The sequence below is a fragment of the Equus przewalskii genome, chromosome 1, assembly GCF_037783145.1.
Source record: "Equus przewalskii isolate Varuska chromosome 1, EquPr2, whole genome shotgun sequence".
NCBI lineage: Eukaryota > Metazoa > Chordata > Mammalia > Perissodactyla > Equidae > Equus > Equus przewalskii.
In genome coordinates this window covers 39,143,163-39,165,955 of record NC_091831.1, presented here as the reverse complement: position 1 = coordinate 39,165,955, position 22,793 = coordinate 39,143,163, and the positions used below count along the sequence as shown (strand labels likewise).

Genomic DNA, 22,793 nt, shown 5'->3' with positions numbered 1-22,793 from the left:
GAGGGGTGTTAGGCATTTGCGAGCACAGAGGAAGTGTGTGTCTCCTTCCTGTTCAAGCAATCAGGGAGAGCTGGCAGTAAAGCTGGGCCTGAAAGGATGGAAAGGACTGTTTTTAAACATATATAGAAATGAACATGGTAGGCAGCGTGAGCATCATTCAAGGGGTGTCACCAGCTGACATCCAGGGAGAATTTAGCAGAAAGGAAATAACTCATTTGGATTTGAGAGTGTCAGAGAGTAGTTCTTTCATACTTATTAATATAACAGATGCAACTTCAATTATATCATTCATAATTCGGCTATGGTGCCAATTTAAGCCTGTGCCATTGATAAATAATAAAGGCTTCTTAGATAATGGGTAAACACAGCTGGCAACCAATAGTTCTCAAGCATTCCTCATAAACCTTGTGAAAGAGGTATTCTACCTCAATCGACAGAGGAAGACAGCATAAACATCATCGCCTTTAACTGTAGTCACTAATTTGGGAATCACGAAGTTCTTTGCACCTGTCCGCGGTGAACTGCAAAGGTCTACTGCTGTATAAAAGGAGAGTGAACCACACAGACAACAGCTAGGACAAAATATTAAAGAAAGTGTTATCTTCATTTATTAGGCCCTTGAAGATTGTTCAGCAGCAATATTACATAATCATACTTGGGCTCTAAGAACCTTAATCCTGCCAAACTATGTAAAAGGGACAAGAACAGGAAGGCTGGCAGAAAGGAGAGCAGTTGCCATGGGTAGAGGAGGCATGTGGCCAGCGCCGTGATCGTAAGAAACCTCTGATGATCTCCAACTGAGGCTCTGCGTACAATCAGAGAGGACCACTGAGACAGGACTGAAAGATGCTCTCCATACAGCTTTAAACTCAGGTTCCACAAGCAATGTGGTACTGATAAACAAATAATGGAGGTGACATCAGCAAGATTCCAGGACAGGAGGTCCCCAGCCCTAGTCCTCTGACAGAAACATCAATTTAGCAACTATCCTCCGACAAGAATGCCTTTGTTAGAACCCCGGAACCCAGGAGTAAGGTTGCAGCACCACAGTCGAGCACAAAAACTGAGAAAAACTACATTAAAAAGGATGAGAGGAACGGTTTCACTTTATCCTTGATAAATGAATAATGTTTTAATGTATCTTGTGATGACCTGTAAATAGTACAGATGTAAGGCTTATTTTTGTGTGTATTAAAAGAATTAATTTCTTAAAAGATACACAGACTGAATTTTCATATTCCTGCTTTGAAGTTCTTTCTTTTTTCAATATATGGGAAGCCTCACAAATGGTAGTAGCTCAAGCCTCTCTCAGGTTCAGAGCTTGCTTCAGATGTCCAGTTAAATGGCAATGAGAGCCTAAGGTAGGGTGGCGCCTGGCAAAGCGAAGAAAGAGATGAACTGAAGCCATAGAACATGGGTAGCCTAGAGAGGACTTGATAGCTACTTGAGGATGAGAGTCAAGAATGATTCTGCAGGGGCTGGCCCCGTGGCCGAGTGGTTAAGTTCCCGCGCTCCGCTGCAGGCGGCCCAGTGTTTCGTTAGTTCGAATCCTGGGCGCGGACATGGCACTGCTCATCAGACCACGCTGAGGCAGCGTCCCACATGCCACAACTGGAAGAACCCACAACGAAGAATACACAACTATGTACTGGGGGGGCTTTGGGGAGAAAAAGGAAAAAGTAAAATCTTTAAAAAAAAAAAAAAAAAAAAGAATGATTCTGCAGTTTCTGGTCTAGGTCAACAGGGGGACCACAGTGTTATTAACAGAGGAGGAAGTCAGAAGAGGATTGTCACGGATGAGAACATGAACTCCATGGTGGGTGTGAAGGACCTAATGTATTCTTTTTGTCTATCTGGCTTAAACAAGTCAAAGTAACACCACTGACAACACTGCTCCTGAAAAGGAGCGAGGGACAGTGAAGAGCCTCAGTTCCACACTCCACCTTGGACCACAGAAAAGCAAACCGTCAGAGAAGCAACTCTGCAGTTCTGAGGAAAATGACAAATCCCCCTAGATAACAGAGTCATTTGTCACAGATTTCCTTTAAAATTCCCCTGAGTAGGTGTTACATACACATCACTGATTCCGTCCAGGGAGGCGTCTGCAGAACAGGGGAAGAAGCTGGAGACCCAGTGCCGTGGCCAGCTTTAGTTTAAAGTACTTCCAGTCTGCGTTCCCCATTTCGAAGACCAAGGGTGTCCACCACCCCAGCCTACACACCCCTACCAAAAAAAGAATACAGAATATAACCCGTAGAACCAGAGAGTGATGAACACTAAAGAGGAACTTGGAGATCATCCCAGCCAATGGACTATTTTCACAGATGAGGAATCCGAGGCCTACAGAGGAGAAAGCACACAAGTACTTGGGGGCAGACCTAGCACTGAGGTCGCCTAACTCTTCTTCCTACCACCTGGGAGCAAATCAAGACACATGCCCACTTTCCTCACATTCCAGGGCACAGCACCTTCAAGACCTGCAACAGTCGCGATACACATACGCAGGGTATGCGGCAATATTGGCTTTAACTGCTGTAAGGACAGAGAAGCCTGGAGGTGGATATAGAAAAAAGAGAGGGCGAGTTCTCCAAGCATGTTTTACTGACATTCCCTGCATTTTTCAATAATGACTCACATTACTAATTAGTCAGCTAACCACTTTTAAGAGAAATAATATCAATACATATTTTTCTTTATATGGGATCTGAAATCAGTATACAGGGTTTAATTTTTTAAAAAAAGGAAGGAAACCAAAATCATATGTTCACTCTGGAATAAAACATCTTTTGTGTGTTTTGAGCAGAGGAAAAAACAGAAGCCCTCACTGTAATTCTCTACTCATTTCGTAACACGCTCACACGAGGGAAGCTCCTTCATGATCTGTAAACCATAAAACATCAAGAGTCAGAAATTAAATTCCAAAAAGAGTACTGACTGTCTTGACCATTTAAGCATTATTAAAAGCTTTATTACTGCTAGGATTTATGGGAGAAAAAATAGATAAATCCAATTATATTAGAAAAAACAGATAACAATACAAAGCTCACATTAACATAGGGTTTTTAAGTTTTCTTTGAATAATAATCTGGGAAGGAATCGAGGCAAAGAAGGCCCTTCTGCTCACGTAAAATTTTAATTGAAGAAGAGACAGTTATCCAGTTACCTTAATCTCAATCTTAACTTCCCAAGGAAAATTTCTAGAAACAGAAAATGTTAAAGAATAAGCTATATCTGGAGAGATGATTGAAAAAGGGGATCAGATCCTTAGTGATATCTGTTTAACAATTTCAAGTAGTCTATCCAGAAATTCCTTAATCACATTGGAAATTGCAGTTTTGCTTTAGTTATAAGAGGGAGAGAAAAAATATATATATTTATTAAACATATTAAAATATATAAATATAAAAATATATATATTTTAAGCCAAAGCTATAAGAACTTTCATATATTCCTAGTGAGAGTAATTACCAGAACAAGACCACATGGAAAGCAATTTAATAACATCTATCAAAATCACAAACCCATATATCCTCTGACTCAAAAATTCTATTTCTGAAAATGCATTTTATAAATAAACTTGAATACATACAAATTATTTACAGCAGGAATATTTGTTAGCAGAAGACTAGAAATAGCCCAAATGCCCATTAATAGGACACTTGTTAAATAAATCATGATACAGCTATACAGGGGAATACCATGTGTCTGTAGAAAGGAAGGATGAAGTGCTCTATGCATTGTATGAAAAGATCTCCAAAATATTAAGTAAAAATTCAAGGAACAAAAATATGTGTGTTATATGCTACCTTTTGTATTAAAAGGGGAGTATGGAAAACTAATAATCTATGTTTGTATTTGCTTCTAAACAGATATTTTTAGAGACAAATTAAAAATAAAGAGATTTTTGGAAGGATATATAAAAAACTGGGGAGGTGGAGAATGAGAAGGGAGGGAAGTATTTCATCATGTATCTTTTTATTCTCTTTGATTTTTCAACTATGTGACTGTATTACCTATTCAAAGAATTAAATAACTTTCAAACAGCAAAAGCTATTTAGTTAATGCTCAAAACATTTCATTAAGATGCTTCCTTATAACAAAGAAAGCACAGATTTCGGCATATCTTCAACCAAGTCTGACCTTAGAATCTTTAAGCAACATATGAAATTAAATGATTCTTGCCCTTACTTCTTTAAAAGAAGTATTTTTTATATGCCTTGCATAAATGTAACACTTTTAGTACTTTAGTCTAAAAATAATCCCATTTCAATGTTTTCAAGTTAAATCTGAACTTGGTTATTGACATAAAAACTGGTCAAATTCCAGCAATGCAGTTACTTTTCAGAGCTTTCCTATGTCACCACAGAAAACAGCCATACCCTTGTCAGAATGGTTCTTCCTCCCGTGAGGGATTCGGTGAAGGCAAAGAATATATCCATCTTCTGTCTCGACCAGGTGTTCCTCACTAGGGAATCCCCAGTGAGAGATAATTTCACTCTGCAGAGCAAATGAGAAAGCAAAATGTCAATGACATTCTCCAGGTTTTATTTAAGAAATCAATCGTTATTTTAATTTTAGTCTGCTCAATCTAGTAGCCAACATGCCATCACAAAAGTCAATCTTCCACTTGTTTTACCCATGTGTTCTACCCATAGGCGTTTGGTTAAACCTTGGTTTCGCCATTCTAGCATGTTCTACACCAAGTGTGTCTAATTTTACCACAGCTTTGGGCCTCTCTGTTTCCATCCTGGCTCCCAGGCACAAATAAACACTCATTTCTTTCTTTTCTAAACATGCCAGTTAATACTGTAATCTAGCACTTTCCTTGTTTTAAGAGGTGCCCTCTTGGGAAATAAAGCATAAAAAGTATTAATCTGTTTTTATCAGTGGACTAATAAAATTACACCAGAATGTCAAGGTAGAATTGAACAAGAAAAGATGAAATGATTTCGGTAATCATTTCACAATATATACATATATGAAATCATTATGTTGTACACCTAAAATTAATACAATGTTATATGTCAATTATATCTCAATAAAACTGGGGGTGGGGATGAAAAAATAGAGAATTATGATCAAGTCCACTACTCCATAGGAAAGATCCATTGGGCAATGGGTAATCAAGAGCTCAGTGAGGTATAGATAACTCAATTATCCAGAAAATTTAATGTATATAAGTGCTCATTATCCTCTTTACCATAAATACTTGAAAGGATTTAAATTTATCATTCTTACAGGAAAAAAATTAAAAGGAGGGACATAAAAGAAAAGATCTGAGGCAAGAAACAAAACTTAACCTTACAACCCTGGTATCAGGTCAGACTCTCTTGGGTCACTATGAATTTACCTTAGTCTCTAAGGCTGCCTAATTCTGCAGTTGGGTCACTTCATCGTCTATTTTAAAGTCGCCATTTTCTTTAGTAATCTGTATTTCCCTGATATTTTATGCCTAAAAGAGGTATTTCCAGACTTTTTTTTACTTAAGATTAATAATGTTGAAATGTTTTAATTACTCAAGGGATTGTTTTTGCTTATTTGTTCCAGCAACTTTTTTCAGATACTTTGTTGTATTGAACTGTGCTCCCTGGATATTGTTAACCACTGTCCCCGTTCAATATATTATTAAAGCAGCACTCGGTATTAACGTTCTTGCAAAGTTTTGACACTTTCTATTGTTTTATTGTCTTGAAACTTAAAAATGAAATGAAGTTATAAAAATATCATTTATCTCATTAAGAAGTATATAGTTTTAACAGTAAGATGAGGTTTGTAAAATACATATCACCCAGTGGGAAAAGTCTAACAAATTGAATCTAAGATTCAGAGAACATGAAAAGCATAATGAGATATCAAGATAACAGAGTTTGTGGCTTCATGTAACCACATAACTGGATTGAAGAAAATCAGTCACATTTGTCACAGATGCATTTTAGAAGCAGATAACTTTGAGAAACTTACCACATTCATATTTGTCTCAGGATCCACAGGTGCCAGCTTCCCTCGAGATGCCTGGGAATGCAGGGTCCCAAGGACCAAACAGACCACCAACCGCAAATGGTGCATTTTCACTCTGTATAAAACAGTCTATTGTTATTTGTCCGAATTTTACTACAAAAAGTTATGTTGGTACATAACTTAACTCCAATATAAAGTCCTTAACCACGTTTAGGTCAAGTAAAAGTGAGGCAAACAGCAAACATGAAACAAATGACTCCAGCCACATCTGGATGCAAAAAACTGAGGAATTCTTTTTCATTAGGAAACCTTTCTACCCACCACCCCCAGTTAACATGTGACCCTTGGAGCCCAGCAAACCCACTCACCTCCTCACCACGAGGTTGGGCAAATTGTGTCTGGAGAAACAAGAAAAGAGAGGACTTAGAAGAGCATAGGCTAAGAAAAAGGGAGATCCACACAAAATTCCGGGCCTGTTAACCTCCCACCTTCTCTCCTCTAATTGTGACTTAAACATTTTTAACTTCAGCCAATATTAATTCTTGCCCCTCACTATCTACACATTCCATTCTTGCCCAAAATTACACATCAGGATTCAAATTTGTCACCCAAGGAAAAAAAAGTGAAATGACAGAACAGACAGCCTGCAAGAGAAACAGAGGGAAAGAAGACCACCCCTCTCTCCTTCTGAGACCCTCCAACCACCAACAAAGACCATCTAGTTTCTGGCAGTGATAGCATAAAATCACAGCATAGCAAAGACCTTGGGGATGGATGTTAAAGGCCAAGCGGAGTGAGTCTCCCAAGGATATTCCCATGGTTAGAGGCAAAGCTGGGACTACAGCCAAGACCTCCTGCGTTTTTTTAAATAAATACGATCACTTAAAAAGATGCACGGGTGTAAACCCACACACAGACTTATAGAAAAATGTTTAGAACAGCTTTGAGTATAATAGGCCAAGACTGGAAAAATCCAAATGCCCCAAATGGGTGAATGGATAATGATGAGCACTACTCAGCAATAAAAAGGAATGAACACACAATAACATGGATGAGTCTCAAAATAATTACAGTGAAAGAAGCCAGACCAAGAAAAAGAACAAACAGGTATGGTTCCAATTATATAAAACTGTAGAAAATGCAACCTAATCTGTACTGATAGAAAGCAGATCAATGGTCTGAGGAGATCAATGCCGGAGGAGAAAAGGTGTAGGAGGGAAGGATTACAAAGGGGTTTGCACAAGGAGTCTTCTGGGGGTGATGGATAGGTTCATTACATTGAATTTACTGATGGTTTCACAGCTGTATACATATGTCAGAACTTGTAAAGTTGTACATTTAAAATATGTGTTGTTATTGTATGTCAATACAGTATTGTGCTTAAACTGAGTATTCCACAAATCTTAAAAAATTGGTTCTCAGAAGATCGCACAAGTGATCCTTTCTGCTGATGCAGCTCCTGCTGAAGCTGCAGCTACTCCTCCAGGCAGGGGTGAACCCCGAACTCCCACACGGGAGGGAATGTTATCTTGAATCTGCATTGGCACAGCAAGCCCACTGCCTTTACTCACAACAACTTTATTTATTTTATTCTTTTTTAAAGAGTGGCACCTGAGCTAACAACTGTTGCCAGACTTTTTTTTTTCTGCTTTTTCTCCCCAAGTCCCCCCAGTATATAGTTGTGCATTTTTAGTTGTTGGTCCTTCTAGTTGTGGCATGTGGGATGCCGCCTCAGCGAGGCATGACGAGCAGTGCCATGTCTGCGCCCAGGATCCAAACCAGGGAAACCCCGGGCCCCAGAAGCGAGCTCAAGAACTCAACCACTCTGCCACAGCCCGCCCACAACTTCATATTTCTTGGAGGTGACTGGGAACGGCTGTACAGTCCCAGGCTAGCTTTTATCATAAATACAACCTCCCAAAAGCTCATTATTACTAGGGAATAAGAAGTAGACTGAAAAGGAAAAATGAAAGGTTATAACCACAATTTAAAAACAATGAAGCATGTGGCAGTAGCTGCTTTTCATTGAGAGCCTAGCCTACAGAACCCGGACCAGCTGTCCACAATCGCCATGAGGGTATAACAGCTGAGGCTGCTCAACTGAAAATGTCACCCAATTAACTTTTCCTTCCAACACAACGTCAAGCAAGTGTCTCAACCTACTAGTCAAGTGACTCTCATAAGGAGGATTACTGAGAAGTTCAAATGGAGGAAAAGCCCCCTCCAGCCTGGATTCCCCATGCTTTTCTGGGCTCTCTGAGCAACTTTATCTCAATTCTTTCTATATTGTAACAGTGCAGTTAAGTGTTTGTCTGCCGTCTTTTCACCCCAGCCCGAAGGCAGAGCAGGTGACTGACTCAACTTTGAACCCCAGGACCTATGCAAGTGCCACGCGCATATTAAATGGCTGGCGCAATATAGGTTTTGAAACATGGGTTAGCGGCAGTCCAACAGTTCAGTGGCTGAAGAAAAGAAAAGCTCCAAGGCAGCTTGTGATTTAGCTTTATAATAATTACAACAACAATTTCGGCTCACATTTAATCTCTTGCTATGCGCCTGACACCACAGGCAGCGCTTCGGACCTACTATGTTAATTACTCCTCCACCATCGCTATGCAGCACCACGAAATCCTTTCTTCAGGAAACTGAGGTTAAGTACTGGAAGCAAAGGGCCAACTGGTTAAAGAGTATCGCCAGGATTTTCAGCAGGACCGATGCCAAAGTCCGCTCCTGACCACGCCGTGGGCTAACAAGTTAGAGAGGTCGGGCAAGCTGCCTGCAGGAGCTAACGGGAGTAGAGGACGAGGAGGAAGGAAGGGAGCTGGGAATCAGGACTCCTGGCTGTCACCGCAGTCCGAGAGCTCTGGCAGCTTTCCTGAGCGGCGACTGCGCTGTCCAGGAAACCAGAGGGCGTCCGGGGAAGGGCGGGCAACTCCAGAGCCCCCGACTCCTGGGTCATTGGGAGATGCGTCAAGACACCGCCCGCAGAGGAGGCATCCGCAGGTGCTCCAGGCAAGACGTCGGGGGCCAAGCGCATCGGGTCCCTCCGACCTGCAGAGGCTCCGGGGCGACGGGTCTGCCCCCCAGGAGCGGAGCACGCCCTCCCCGTGCAGCCCGAGGAGGCAGGCCGGAGCTGCCGCCCCACCCCTGGCAGCGCCGCGGTCGCCGGCACTCACCTGGCGCCGTCCTCCCGCGCCGCTGTCCAGAGCCGCAGTGCCCGCGCGCTGGAGCGGGGGCGCGGGGAGGAGACCTGGAGGGGGCGGAGACGCCCGGACGGCGCCTCAGGCTGCTCGCAACGCCAGTCAGAGGAGCCGGCGCCGGGAAGTGCGCGGAGACTCCGCCCCGCCGAGCACTTAGGCCTCTAAGCGGGCTCCGCGGAGCATGCGCCGTGGGAGGGCCGAGAGGGGCCCCGCCAGGCCGCAGCCGCCCGGCCGCGGGCAGATACCCAGCTCCATCTGCGCGCGCTGCGACCTGGTGTCCTAGCGGCTGCTCGCTGCTCTGCTCCAGGATCTCCTTGCAGGGCTGCACCGTCTGCGCCTAGCAGAGTACGTAGGCTCTGTTAATGAAAAGAAATTATATGCTCCATATAAAGCGCTTAGCATCGTGCCTGATGCAAAGTAATCTTTCTGTACATTTTATTTTTGTTACTAAAATGGCAAGCATCATTGAGACACTAGAGTTATAGCAGCCAACCAAACAAGGTCCCTGTCCTCCTGGTTACATTCCAGTGGCAAGAGACACACCATGAATAAATAGCTATATAATAGAAAGTGCTGCGAAGAACAATAACACGGACTAAAGGGATAATGAAGGAGGATGCTATGTTATGTATAGATAATCAGAAAAGCACTCTCTGATGAAGCGACATCTGAACATAGGAAGGTGACAGAGCCATGTAGATACTAGAGAAAGAGCATTCTGGGGTGAGAGAATAGCACGTGCAAAGGCCCCAAGGCAAGAATATTCTAGTAAGAGCAAGGAGGTCAGTGTCACTGGGTGTCACTGGTCAGAATGTGCTTAGTGGAGAGTGATAGAACATGAAGTCCTAGAGGTAGTTGGGTGCCTTGGGGGCCAAGCGTAAAGACGTTATTCTTTCTTCAGATGAGAAGCCAGTGGAAGATTTTCAATAGAAAGGCAACATAATCTGGTTTACAATTTAGAAAGATCACTCTGCTAGAGTCAAGTGTGGAAGCAGTGTGACTCCTCAGAAGGCTGCAGCAATAATCCAAGCAAGAGTTCATGATGGCTTAGACCAGGGTGATGAGAGCATGGGAGGTGGAGAAAAACACTTGACTCTAGGTGTGTTCACAGTCGAGCCAATAGGATTTGCAGGTGGTTGGATACAGGTATGAGAGGGAGAGTGGTGTGAAGGATGGCACTAATGGGTTTAGTAAAGTGGGATGGCCATGAATTCAAATGGAGAAAGTACCAAGAAGAGCAACTTGGGAAGGAAATGAAGAGTTTGTTCCAGATGTGTTGATTTTGAGACCCTGTTAGAGAACTCTATCAGCTAAGGCCCCATCAGGAAACAGAACCTACTCTCAGTATTGCACACAGAGGCAATGGTTGCACAGTAGTGGAATTGCTGGGAAGCCAAACAGAGCTTAGGCAGGCCCCACAGAGATTAGCAACAGCAGGAAGGGCTGAGGCAGTATTGAGGGAACTTGCCACCAGGGACCAGAGGTTGTAGTGTTGAGCAGCAGCCTCTGCCAGAGACAGTGCCCAAGGCCAAAAGAGGGGAGCTAAAAATACTGTGGCTTTTCCTTCTTCCTGCCTTCTGATCTCCCACTAGGCCCTCCTGCGGGTCCAATGCAGCCTGAAGCTGGCTGACACAGAGGCCTAAGAAATGCAGCCTGCAGGGGTCAGGCCCCTCCACCCTCTGTAATACAAAGTAGAACAGAGGAAGGACAGAGGATGGATCTGGAGACAAAATGGCAAAGGTCAGCACTGGGATAGACAGGTCTCCTGTTCAAAGTCAAGTTCCAGGCTAGAGATAACTAGAGACAGTATTGAAAGCCATGAGACTGGATGAGGTCTCCCACAGAGTAAGCATAAATAACAAAGACTGTACATAGAGATTCAGAAGATATGAAAGCTCAGAAGACAGTGAGGTTGGAGGAGAACTGAGTGTTGTACCTGACATCCAGTGAAGAAAAAAATTTCAAGAAAGAGGAAATGATTGGCCTGGGCAATGCCAATGACAGCTTGGGCAAGGTGAGCACTGAGAAATGAGCATCAGATTTAGCAACATTTCTATGTATCAGACATTGTGCTGAGCCCTTTACATAGCATGTCTCATTCAATCCTCAAAACTACCTCCATCTCCCCATTTTACAGGTGAAGAAATGGAGGCTTAGAAAGGTGAAATGTATTGCCCCAAATCATAAAGGTAGCAAGAGATGTGGCCCAAAATCTAACCCAGGCAAATTAAATACAGTTTGTCATCTATGAATGAATGAATAAATGAAAATACAATCAAGAAGTTCCTTCACCCAGCTAAGGGAGGGTTTTCCCCGCTTCCCGCTTTGGGCTATTGTAATCCACAATGTCTGGCGAATGACCCATACTTTCACTATAAGAGAAAGCTTTATAGAAGACAGGAGGTACAAGGTGTTTGGGATGGGCTGTTTATAAGCCAGATTGGGGGATTGAAGACTGAAACAAAACAAGCAATTCTGCTTCCAGCTGAGATGAAGTAACAATGACCAGATTTACTCTCCCACCTTAAACAACTAGAAAAATAAAGTATGAAACAATGGCTTCAGACATTGAGCAACAGACGGTAAAGGAAAGTGATCCCTGAGAAAAAGAACACAAATGAAGTGAGCCCTCAATTGCCCCAAATTTCCAGGCTGCAGTTCAGGGAGAGGGGAACCTAGGCAAAATCCAGTGGTTTCTCTGAATGAAGGAGACAGATGAGAATTCAGGAAGGCTAAAGTAGTAGAGTTTGCAGGGCAGAGTACTGGAGTGGAGAGGGCTGCAGAGAGAGAAAGAGAGAGAGAGAACACGAGGGCGAGCTCTGGATATCTGCAACGGGTTTTCCTCAAGTCTTGGGCTGAGTACTAATTGGAGCTTGCATGTGAAGAAACTGCACTAGACCAGGGAAAGAACCACCTGAAAGAAACAAATGGGAAAATCCCCCAAGTTCACACAGGACTGGGAATAGTTCAGGTTACACCTGGCCAGAGTGGGAAAGCCTTGTAAAACACAAGGCACTAGGTAGAAGATTCATAAGAATATTACATCAGTATTAGAGCAAAATTAGCCCTGGAGTAGGGCTGCTTAAAAATAAGAGTCCTGAAACAGACCCCAGTTGACTGTCACCAGAATGCCAAAACAATTCTGTGGGGAAAGAATAGTCTTTGTAACAAATGGTGCTGGAACAATTGGATAGCTAAATGCAAAACAGTGAACTTTCACCCTTCCCTCACATCTCATAGAAAAATTAACTCAAAGTGGACCATAAACATAAATTTGAGAAGTAAAACTATAGAATTTCCAGGTAAAAAAAAGAAGAGAAAATCTTGAGTTTGCCAAAAGTTTCTTAAATACGACATAAAAAGCACAACCCACGAAAGAAAAGAAGATCAACAAATTGGACTTCTTCAAAAGAAAAACAACTGTCTTTAAAAAGACACTTTATAACCACGATGAGATATCGCTTCCTATCCACTAGGCTGACTATAATCAAAAAGACAGATAACAACAAGTGTTGGTGAGGATGTGGAGAAACCGGGAGCCTCATATTCTGCTGGTGGGAATGTAAACTGGTGCAGCTGCTGGGGAAAACAGTCCACGGTTCCTCCAACGGCTAAACATACAGTTTCCAAATGACGCAGCAATCTCACTCCTACATATACACCCAAGAGAAATGAAAATTTGTGTCTATAGAAACACTCGTACACAAATGTTCATAGGAGCATCATTCATAATGTCCCAAAAGTGGAAACAACCCAATGTCCACCAACTGATAAATAAAATGTGATATATCCATGAAATGGAATGTTAATTCATAACAAAAAAATGGAGTATTGATATATGCTACAACGTGGATGAACCTTGAAAACATGCTAAGTGAAAAAAAACGGTCACCCAAAAAAATCCATTTACATGAAATGTCCAGAATAGGCAAATCTATATATAGAGAAACTAGATTAGTGGTGGCCTAGGGATGGTGGGGGTGGGGGTGATGGAGAGAATGTAGGTTGACAGCTAAAGGGTATGGGGTGTCTTTTGCAGTGATGACAGTGTTCTAAAATTAATTGTGATGATGGTTGCACAATTCTGTGAATAAACTGAAAGCCATTTAATTATACACTTTAAATGGGAGAATTGTATGGTATGTGAATTAAATCTCAATAAAGCTCTTTTTGAAAACTGTATAAAAATAAGGTGCGCTCCTTACAATTTAATAGGGCTAAAAACCCAATCAAAAATGGGCAAAAGATTTGGACATGTCATGAAAGTAGATATATAGATGACAAATAGACACATGAAAATATGCTCACCATCATTAGTCATCAGGGTAATGCAAATTAAAGCCACAGTGAGATACCACTATTCTACCCACCAGAATGGCTAAAATTAAGAAGTGTTGATAAGGCTGTGAAGTAGCTGGAAATCTCTCACATTGCTGGGGGGAATGTAAAATGGAACAACCACTTTATAAAACAGTTTGAAAGGTTCTTAAAAGGTTATATATATGCCTACCATATCACCCAGCTATTCTACTCCTAAGCATTTATCCAAGAGAAATGAAAAGTCGTTGTATACAAATGATCATAGCAGTGTTATTTGTAATAGGCAAAAAAATTTTTTAAAAAAAGGAAACAATACGTATGGTCATCAACAGGTAAATGGATAAACAAATTGTGGTATATCCATACAGTGGAATATTACTCAGCAATAAAAAATAATGAACTATTGATGCACACAGCAACATGCATGATTCTTAAAATAATTATGTTGAGATAAAGAAGACAAAAAGAGTACATACTGTATGATTTCACTTATAGAAAATTCTAGAAAATGTAAATTAACCCACATTGACAGAAAAAGATTAGTGGTTGCTTGGGGAGGGAATTACTTTTGGGGAAGAGAGGAGGTTGGATTACAAAGGGGCATGAGGAAACTTTTGGAGGGAATGGATATCTTTATTGTCTTGATTGTGGTGATGATTTCATGGCAATACACATATGTCAAAACTCATTGATATGTACACTTTAAATATGTGCAGTTTACTTTTCATCAATTATACCTCAATAAACCGGTTTAAAAATACTAATAGCTACCATTTATTTAGCCCTTGCTATGTGCGAGATACAATCCTAAATAGTTCATGTTCATTATCTTGTTGAATCATTAACCACCCAACAGAATTATTTTTCGTTTCTGCAGATGAGGATATAGAGTCAAAGTCCTGAAGATAGCATTCAAACTCAAATAGCCTGATGCCTAAGACCCAGTTCTTATTCACTACCTGAGAATGGCAAACCATTTCCGTTCATCACTTCTTTGTTGAGCGCCAGGCACTCTTCTGGGTGTTGGGGATTCAGAACTGAACAACACCTGCCTCCTGTCCTCAGAGTATAGCTCAAGAGGCAGGGAGTTGGGGAACTGGAGCCACAAAACAGGAAGGCCCAGCTCTCCTGGCCTTTGGACGGACTGTCATAGGCTGAGCTGTCTTCAGCCATTAAAACTGAATGTTGTCTCACCCTTCATTGCCAGTTGGTGGCAGCAGTTCACCCAAGAAAACTTGGGTTCTGTGTTTAGGCTTCACACAGGGAGGTCCTGTCCCATTTTGGCAATCAGGGCCTCAGGGTCTCATAGGGCTTTGGCCCTATTTTTCCCATCCCCATCCATCCCACCCCCCTTACCTCTACACACATTTCAATGCTTAAGATTCTCAGGGACTCCATCTCTATGTGCTCAATAAATTCCCCAACGGAGGCAATTTAAAGTTACCTAGTTTTGTTCTGTTTCCTTTGGAAGCTCTGATAAATGGCCTATTGGCATGCAGTTGAAACTACCAGGTAAAATAGATTTGAGGGTGAGGGGAAGGAGCAGCCACAGTGAGAATCCACAGAGTTCAGGAATCCTGGACACTCTGGGCTTTGACCTGAGAAGGTGAGCAAGGGCTGCTTCTTCCTTTCCCTAATCCGGGCTTCCCAGTTAGTTCCATCACAAAAAGTGAATGGTGGCCAGCAGTGGCACATCTCAGCACCAGAAGAATTTCTAGAATTTCTAGAAATTATTCCCAGCACTAATTGCCTTTGATTGCCATTAGCAATGTCTGTGGACACCTACTCAAGTCCAAGCCCTGAGCTGAGGACACAGAAATAACTAAGTCCAAGCCTTGAGTGCCCTCCCACATGACTGTGAGTAACTGGGCATGTTGCCTAATCCAGAGGTCATGTGCAGAAGCCCTCAGATGTATTTCATTTGCCAACACTGCTGGACCCTCAGAGTGTTCTAGAAATCTGAATTAGTGGCCATTAATTAAAAATCAGAAAAGCTCACATAAAAATCCATAATTCTGTCTTCTCTTGAAAAACGTAAAGGAACACTGGGACCCTGGGCCCTCCTTCCCTCATGACAACAATGTAGCAGATGAGTAGCATCTGCTGTGTTGAGTACAACTAGGCATGTGCCTTCCAAGTGCTACATGGCACCACTCTTCTGCTTCACTCTAGGAGGATATCTGTCTGCTTCTACAGGCGCCTGGACTAGTGGTGTCTAGACTCAGGCAGGGCGTACAACAGTTCTCCATAGTCTGCCCTTGCTTATGTCTCCAGTCCCATTTCTGGTCACACATCCCCTCAGACCCTAAATTCCAGCCAGTCTCTAAGAGGTCACCTCTTCTATGGGTTGTGTCTTCTACTTGGAGTGCCTTCATCCACCCCATACCCCTGCCCCACAACATGCCAGCTTGGTGAACATCTAGTCGTCTTTGAAGACTCAGTTCAAACAATACCTTCACAATGAAAACTGCTTCTCCATTTCATATGCCCCTTATCTCACCCCCAGATATATTGACTCCAGATGGGCTGGTCAAAAACAAATTGTTAAAACAAAACACTAGTCAAAAACAATATTTCCAGTAACTGAATGTTTTTAACGCATTAGTAAGTTGGTGAGCACCATGCAGATTTTTCTGCAACTTTCAATGCATCTTTCAGTAATTTTTGTTCACTTTTCAAATATTTCTGGGGCCTTTCCTTGTCTCAGTTTCTTCATCTGTAAAATGGGGATTATCAGAATGCTCATCTAATATTGTTCTTAAGAATATTAAATGAGTTATTTAGGGGCCGGCCGCATGGCCGAGTGGTTAAGTTCGTGCACTCCGCTGCGGCGACCCAGGGCTCGGATCCTGGGCACGGATATGGCACTGCTCGTCAGGTCACATTGAGGCGGCGTCCCACATGCCACAACTAGAAGGACCCACAACTAAGATATACAACTATGTACAGGGGGGTTTGGGGAGATAAAGCAGGAAAAAAAAAGAATATTAAATGAGTTTTTTATTCCTATGTATTATATTTAAAAATCCATGGGAAATGTTTAAACATTATCTGGAAAATACTAAATACTCACTTGTTATTTGTTATTATTTCAGTTTTTTACTTACATAAGTAATATTCCTGTAATTTTACAAGTAATCTGACTTAGTTGAAGAAAAAAATAGAAAATGAGAATAACTAAAACAAAAAAACTAAAATAATCTCACCAAGAGAAAACCTTTGATAACATTTGCTATATATCTCTCCAGACCTATTTTCTGCACACATACAACCATTTCATTTTTATAATAATGAAACATTTTATATATAAAATTTTGTACCCTGCTTTTTTAGGATTGTGTGACTATATGTTTGTGTGTGTTATGTCTGACTTATTTTGACTAATTAGGTCGTCTGATTTTTTTGGACATACTTCTGAGATTTATTATATCTGGTGTATTGTCTGAAAATAAATTTATTGAAAATAGAAGTTTACAATCATTGATTATGGTATACATTCTGAGAAAAGTTTTAATATTTTATCCCTTTTTCTTTTAAAGCAAGTTTTTTCTAAGTACCTTGATGTTTTAAATTTATAATTTACCTAACATTTGGGAAGATAGTTTCTAGAGTGTTGTGTTAGAACAGTTCACAAGCCTTGTTGATGAAAACACTAGAGTTCTGTCAATTGTTAAATGTTTTGCAGGATATACTGATGCTAGCGGCATTTTTTTAGCTAAAGTTTCTTTTTAATGTGTACGCTTAAAGAGAAATACCAGACACCTGTCGCTTGGAGACATTTAATTTCATTGAGAGTGCAGTGTATTTGTAGCCCAGCTCACAAGGGGACGCTGACTAGCGTGTACCTGAAGTAACGCACATAACATCGCTATCCCTTAATTTCTTGTCTATAAAATGAAGATATTAATAGCACCTCTTCCCTCATAGGATTATCAGGAGGCTGCACAGAGAATATCCGCATAAGGTGCTAAGATGGTGCCTGCTCCATAGCAAGCACTCAGTGAATGTTACTGTTATTGGATCCTAATTACCATGTGATAACCTCACTTTAAGAAATGCTGCACCGGAAAAGAGTCTGGCAGTTTCTCCAAGGCTAAACATGGAGTTACCAGATGACCCAGTAATTCCCCTCCTAGATATGTACCCAAGAGAAATGGAAATTTATGTTCGCACAAAAACTTGTTCATGCATATTCACAGCAGCATTATTCATAGTAGCCAAAAAGTAGAAAGAACCCAAATGTCCTTCAACTGATGAATAGATAAAATGTGATATATCCATACAATAGAAAGATATTTGGCAATAAAAAGCAATACGGTACCGATATATACTACAATGTGGACAAACCTTGAAAACATTATGGTAAATGAAAGAAGCCATTCATAATTATATCTATTGTACGCTTTCATTTATATGAAATGTCCAGAATAGGCAAATCAATAGGAATAGAAGGTAGATTAATGGTTGGCAGGGACAAAGGCACGGGAGAAATGGGTAGTGACTACTAATGGATACAGGGTTTCTTTGGAGGATGATGAAAATGTTCTGGAATTAAATAAATTAGGATTGTTAAACACTACACAATTTAGTGAATATACTAAAAACCACTGAATTGTGCACTTGAAAAGGATAAATTTTATGGTATGTGAATTATTTCTCAATGAAGCTGTCAAAAAAGACACATGGGTTGGGGCCGGCCTGGTGGCGCAGCGTTAAGGTCACACATTCTACTTCTTGGGGCCCAGGGTTCGCCGGTTCGGATCATGGGTGCAGACATGGTACCACTTGGCAAAAGCCATGCTGTGGTAGGCGTCCCATGTATCAAGTAGAGGAAGATGGGCATGGATGTCAGCTCGGGGCCGGTCTTCCTCAGCAAAAAGAGGAGGATTGGCAGTAGTTAGCTCAGGGCTAATTTTCCTAAAAAAAAAACCAAAAAGTTGTGGGAGAACCCCCAGGTTGTGTTCAAGTCCAGCCTCCCTTCAGGGCAGAGGAGAAAAGGACCTTCCTTCTCCCACCCTTCACCTTTTCCAATCTATTCTTATTCTTCCTTGTTCAAACCTGTGCATCCGATACTAGTTTATATTAAATGTGCTGAATTTGTTGGGATACACTGGGAAACAACATTCTTTCCCTCCCATTACTGTGCTCCAATGTGCTATTTTTGAAATCCCCTCCCTATCCCTTAAAAATCTCTTGGGCTATTCTTACCCTGATGGATCCAATTCCAATCTCAGTTCCCAATTCAAAGTTTCTCCCCTTCCCCATCTCAGATGGGCCTTGAGATGGAGTCCAGCCATGAGAGGGGTGTGATCTGTTCTTCCCCCACCCCTTGCTTTTCCCTACTCACTTATCCCCAATCCCTGCTGCTGGCTTCTACAAGCTAGCATCAGATGAGATCATACGAAAGGGAGATTATTTTTTTTTTTACTCAGCTGGTGCTGAGGACTTACATACCCCCAGTACTCTCTATGAGCGAGCATACAGTTGCTAGCTCTCATTTAGCACACACCATTAGACTGAGCTTTCCAAAACAAAAATTTAGGACATACCATCTGATAGCTGCAAACCATCATGTAGGCAAAGAGGCATTAGTTAATGGGACTAGGTCTCTATAATCCTTTCCTCAGTGGCCTCAGTCCAGCCCTGGACTCTATTCACAGCTGTTCTCTAGGCCCCTCCATTCTCCATTCAGCATTTGTTGGAATCTCACTTTCCTGGTCTCTGTCTGCCCATAGTCTAGGGCTCCTATATGACCCCATGATGAGCAAAGTGTTGTGGAATTGCAATATCTTTTTTCCTGTCTGAGTCACAGCTTTTCCAAGTGCACCTTGATTTTTTCATATCTCCATTTTGTTGATATTATCAGGCAATTCCAATCTTTACAACATTGTTACGTAAAGAGCAGTCCATGGACCAGCATGCTGACATCTCCTGGGAGTGTGTAAGAAATGCAGAACCTCAGGCCTCACCCTAGACCTACTGAATCACAATCTGCATATTAACAAGATTCTCAGATGCCTCATATGAGGAATGTTTGAGAAGCACTTTGCAAGATTCCAATTCAGAGATTCATTTATATATTAAATACATTTTCCATATTATTCTGGTAAATTCATTAAGACAACTCCAAACTCTGATCACATTTCAAAAGAAATCCCAATGGGCCCCTGTCTAGCATTCCTTCTCAAGTAACCATCACTTTTTGGGAAGGGGACAGTATAAACTGGCAAGCCTATGAAGAACATTTGCAGTTATTGAAGTCACCTTAAAGCATGCTAACATGTCACTGTTGACAGCTGAGGCACAATAAAGGCAAGAGGCAGCAAGAGAGTCCATCAAGTCTCCATGAGTTTCTTCTCCCTTTTCTTCCTAGAACTGTTCTTCCCATACAAGACAGACGTCAGGGGATCAGGACCACTTTGGCTTTTCCTGTCTCTTCTCTTCCTCCTAACCATCCTCCACATCATCCTCCACCACCTCTAAGACTCCCTCAGTGGAGTGTCTTACGTAAAAAGCAAGCCCATTTGATCCATTTGTAATACTTCTACTAGAAAGTAGGGAGGCCCATCTCTCCCTGTCCCAAATGAAAAAAAAAAAAAAAGATTACTTTTGTATGTCATTACTATCAATCATGTTGGGTACAAAAGAAGGAGGCAGATGCTTCAAGGGAGTGGAATAGTGACCAGGTCCCATCCATGGTGCTTGACCGTAGATAAACCTTTTCTCTTGGCTTCTCCTAAATTGCAAGTGCTCGAATCCCTGTTCTGCTCCGACTTGTAAACTAGTTCAACAGTTTATGAGGGAGACCTCAACATTAGAGTACTAGTACTAAGAAAGCAGGGAAGATCTGATGTTGTTATTACTTTATGCTACCTTGAGTAGAAATGAGATTCCATAAAACCATTTTGACTCATGTCTGTCTCAATTTTCTATGTCTCAGTTTTTAAATAAAGAGGTTCTACCAAGTGACCTCATAAATCTGTTCCAGTGAAGAGCCATCTATAAAACGCTCTATGACTCAATGTCATAGAACTGCAGTGAGAATTGCTTTGATAGAATTACTTACGGCAGCGAGACTGAAAACTTCAGAGAGCATTCAGATCATCATGCAACACACTTTCCAGACATCTCTACAGCTTACTCTGTCTCTCTAGGAGAGGAGAGATAAGGAATGGAGAATAAGATGTGGGTGGCTATCAACATGAAACATAATGTCTTAGTTTGTAACATTAACCTTACTCCTACAGATGATCTATTTTTATATTAACTTCAGCCTTCCTATTCATATGGTTTGTGCCCAAAATACTTAATGTCAGCTTTTTGAAAATAGAGATCATAACTTTCATCAGTCAGTAATCTAACAAGGACACTTAAAAGGATGATTGAAAGAGAGCTGATTTACAAGGGGACTATTTAACAGCTGTGGGGTAGGGAAACCACAAGACAGCACAGTAACCTGGAATAGTAGCAGCCTAGATGTTAACCACCTCTAGACCCAAAGAGATGAGTTGGTTACTGGAAAATGGAAAGAGAGAGTCTCAGAAGCCTCCTTGAAAGCAGCAGTATCCTTCAGTAGGATGACATAGCCTGCAGCCTTCCAGCAGGGAAAGAACCAGAGAAATAAACACTCTATTGTCATTGTCTCCCTCCCTTCAATCTGTTGTAGGTACTCCCCACTGACAACACACAACCATTAGCCGGAGGACATTGGAACCTGCTAATGTAGTCTACTCAGTAACCTCCCACTTCACAGGGCTGGATGGAGAAGGATGGAAAGTGGAGCTAGAGGGGAAAATGCAAGATAATGTTCACATGATCTTTCTACAGTCTACTTTGGCAGAGGGAAGTAGGAGGAAGTCCAGGATTGTGGTTAGGAGTGCAGACCCAGGAGGCAGACTGCCCAAGTTCAAGCCAGCATCTACAATGTGCGAGCTGTGCAAACTTGGGCAAGATTTTTAACTTCTTTATGACTCAGTTTCCTCATCTGTAAAAGAGGTTTAATAGTGTCTAGGGCCATTTCAAAGTTTAGACAAGATAATATGTGTAAAGTACTTAGAATAGTGCCTGATGTATAGCACTCAATAAATGTTAATTGTTTTTATTTTTTTTACATTTTTCCTTTCAGTAAATTTGTTTCTGTAAATTTGATTTATTTGCTTATTATTAATAGCTTTTAGTTATTATATAGGTTCAATATATTTTCCATTTTGGTGTACATACTTCCAACCCTATTTTCCTCTGCATACAGAATTTCACAAAAATGGGCTCATACCATACATATTATTTAGCTATCTTTCATTTTTTGTTGGTTTTTTTTTGTGAGGAAGATTGGCCCTGAGCTAACATGTGTTGCCAATCTTCCTCTTTTTGCTTCAGCAAGACTGTCGCTCAGCTAACATCTGTGCCAATCTTCCTCTATTTTATGTGGGATGCTGCCACAGCGTGGCCTGACAAGCAGTGCTAGGTCTGTGCCCAGGACCCGAACCTGTAAACCCTGGACTGTGGAAGTGGAGCGCAGAAATCCAACCACTACACCACCAGGCCAGCCCCTAGTTATCTGCTTTTATTCCCACTTAATATTGCAAATCTTTCTATGTTATTCAACATATTTTAAAAATTATTTTTAATGGTTGCATGTATGATTTTGTCATTTGAAGGTACAATAACTTATCTAACAAATCCCCTTTGTTGGATGTTTAGATTATTTCCGTTTTTAAAAACCAATATAAGCTACACAACCATGTTATTATATCTATGATACAATCGTAGAAATAAAACTTGTAGGTCTAACATAGGCACTCCTTTAAGGATTTATCATTTTTGCTCTGATTAATATTTTATTCTTCTTTCAAAATTGTTTAAAGTCACCAACATATTAGACAAATAAATCTTTAATAACATAAGTGTTAATTTCTCTGGAGACAACTATATAATACTTTAGGTGACATGAAAGTATATATATGTGGGACCAAGTTTTCTGCAGCCTAAATGTGTGCCCGTTTCAGGGAAATTTAAAGTGATGTATTGGCAAGACAACAATTCAAATGTAGCTTTTGAAAATATTAATTTCCTTTCCAAATGTTAATGTCCAGTAAATGAACCTATCATCTGTTAGATCAAAGAACTCAACACAGGAAGAGCACAACCTTCACTTCCATCCATCATCTTAGACTTTTCCTAACCCAGGCTGCTCCAGGAAAATTCGGTCACCTAGGAAGACCTTCCACCTTTCAGCTTCTACTAGAAGTACTCCTTATTCCCAACCAGGGGAAAGGTAACACTCTTCCTAAAGGAAGACAGAAGGAGGAAATACAC

At 41.2% G+C, this 22,793-nt stretch overlaps 1 protein-coding gene across 23 annotated transcripts in view; it reads right to left on the bottom strand.

Moving 5' to 3' along the window:
- The window catches only part of LIPA (lipase A, lysosomal acid type), a 277,547-nt gene that overhangs the window by 29,309 nt on the left and 225,445 nt on the right, over positions 1-22,793 (bottom strand). For 6 of the 23 annotated variants that reach the window (XM_070561889.1, XM_070561884.1, XM_070561875.1 and 3 more), the window contains 4 exons: positions 9,135-9,514; positions 6,327-6,356; positions 5,962-6,073; positions 4,380-4,497 (listed from right to left, as the gene is read on the bottom strand). In XM_070561889.1, the coding sequence (XP_070417990.1) occupies positions 4,380-4,497; positions 5,962-6,066 (223 nt within the window). In that variant the 5' untranslated portion in view covers positions 6,067-6,073; positions 6,327-6,356; positions 9,135-9,514. Of the gene's footprint in view, positions 1-4,379; positions 4,498-5,961; positions 6,074-6,326; positions 6,357-9,134; positions 9,515-20,544; positions 20,629-22,793 lie in introns of all 23 variants that reach the window. The other 17 variants (XM_070561974.1, XM_070561934.1, XM_070561944.1 and 14 more) reach the window with 4 other exon arrangements.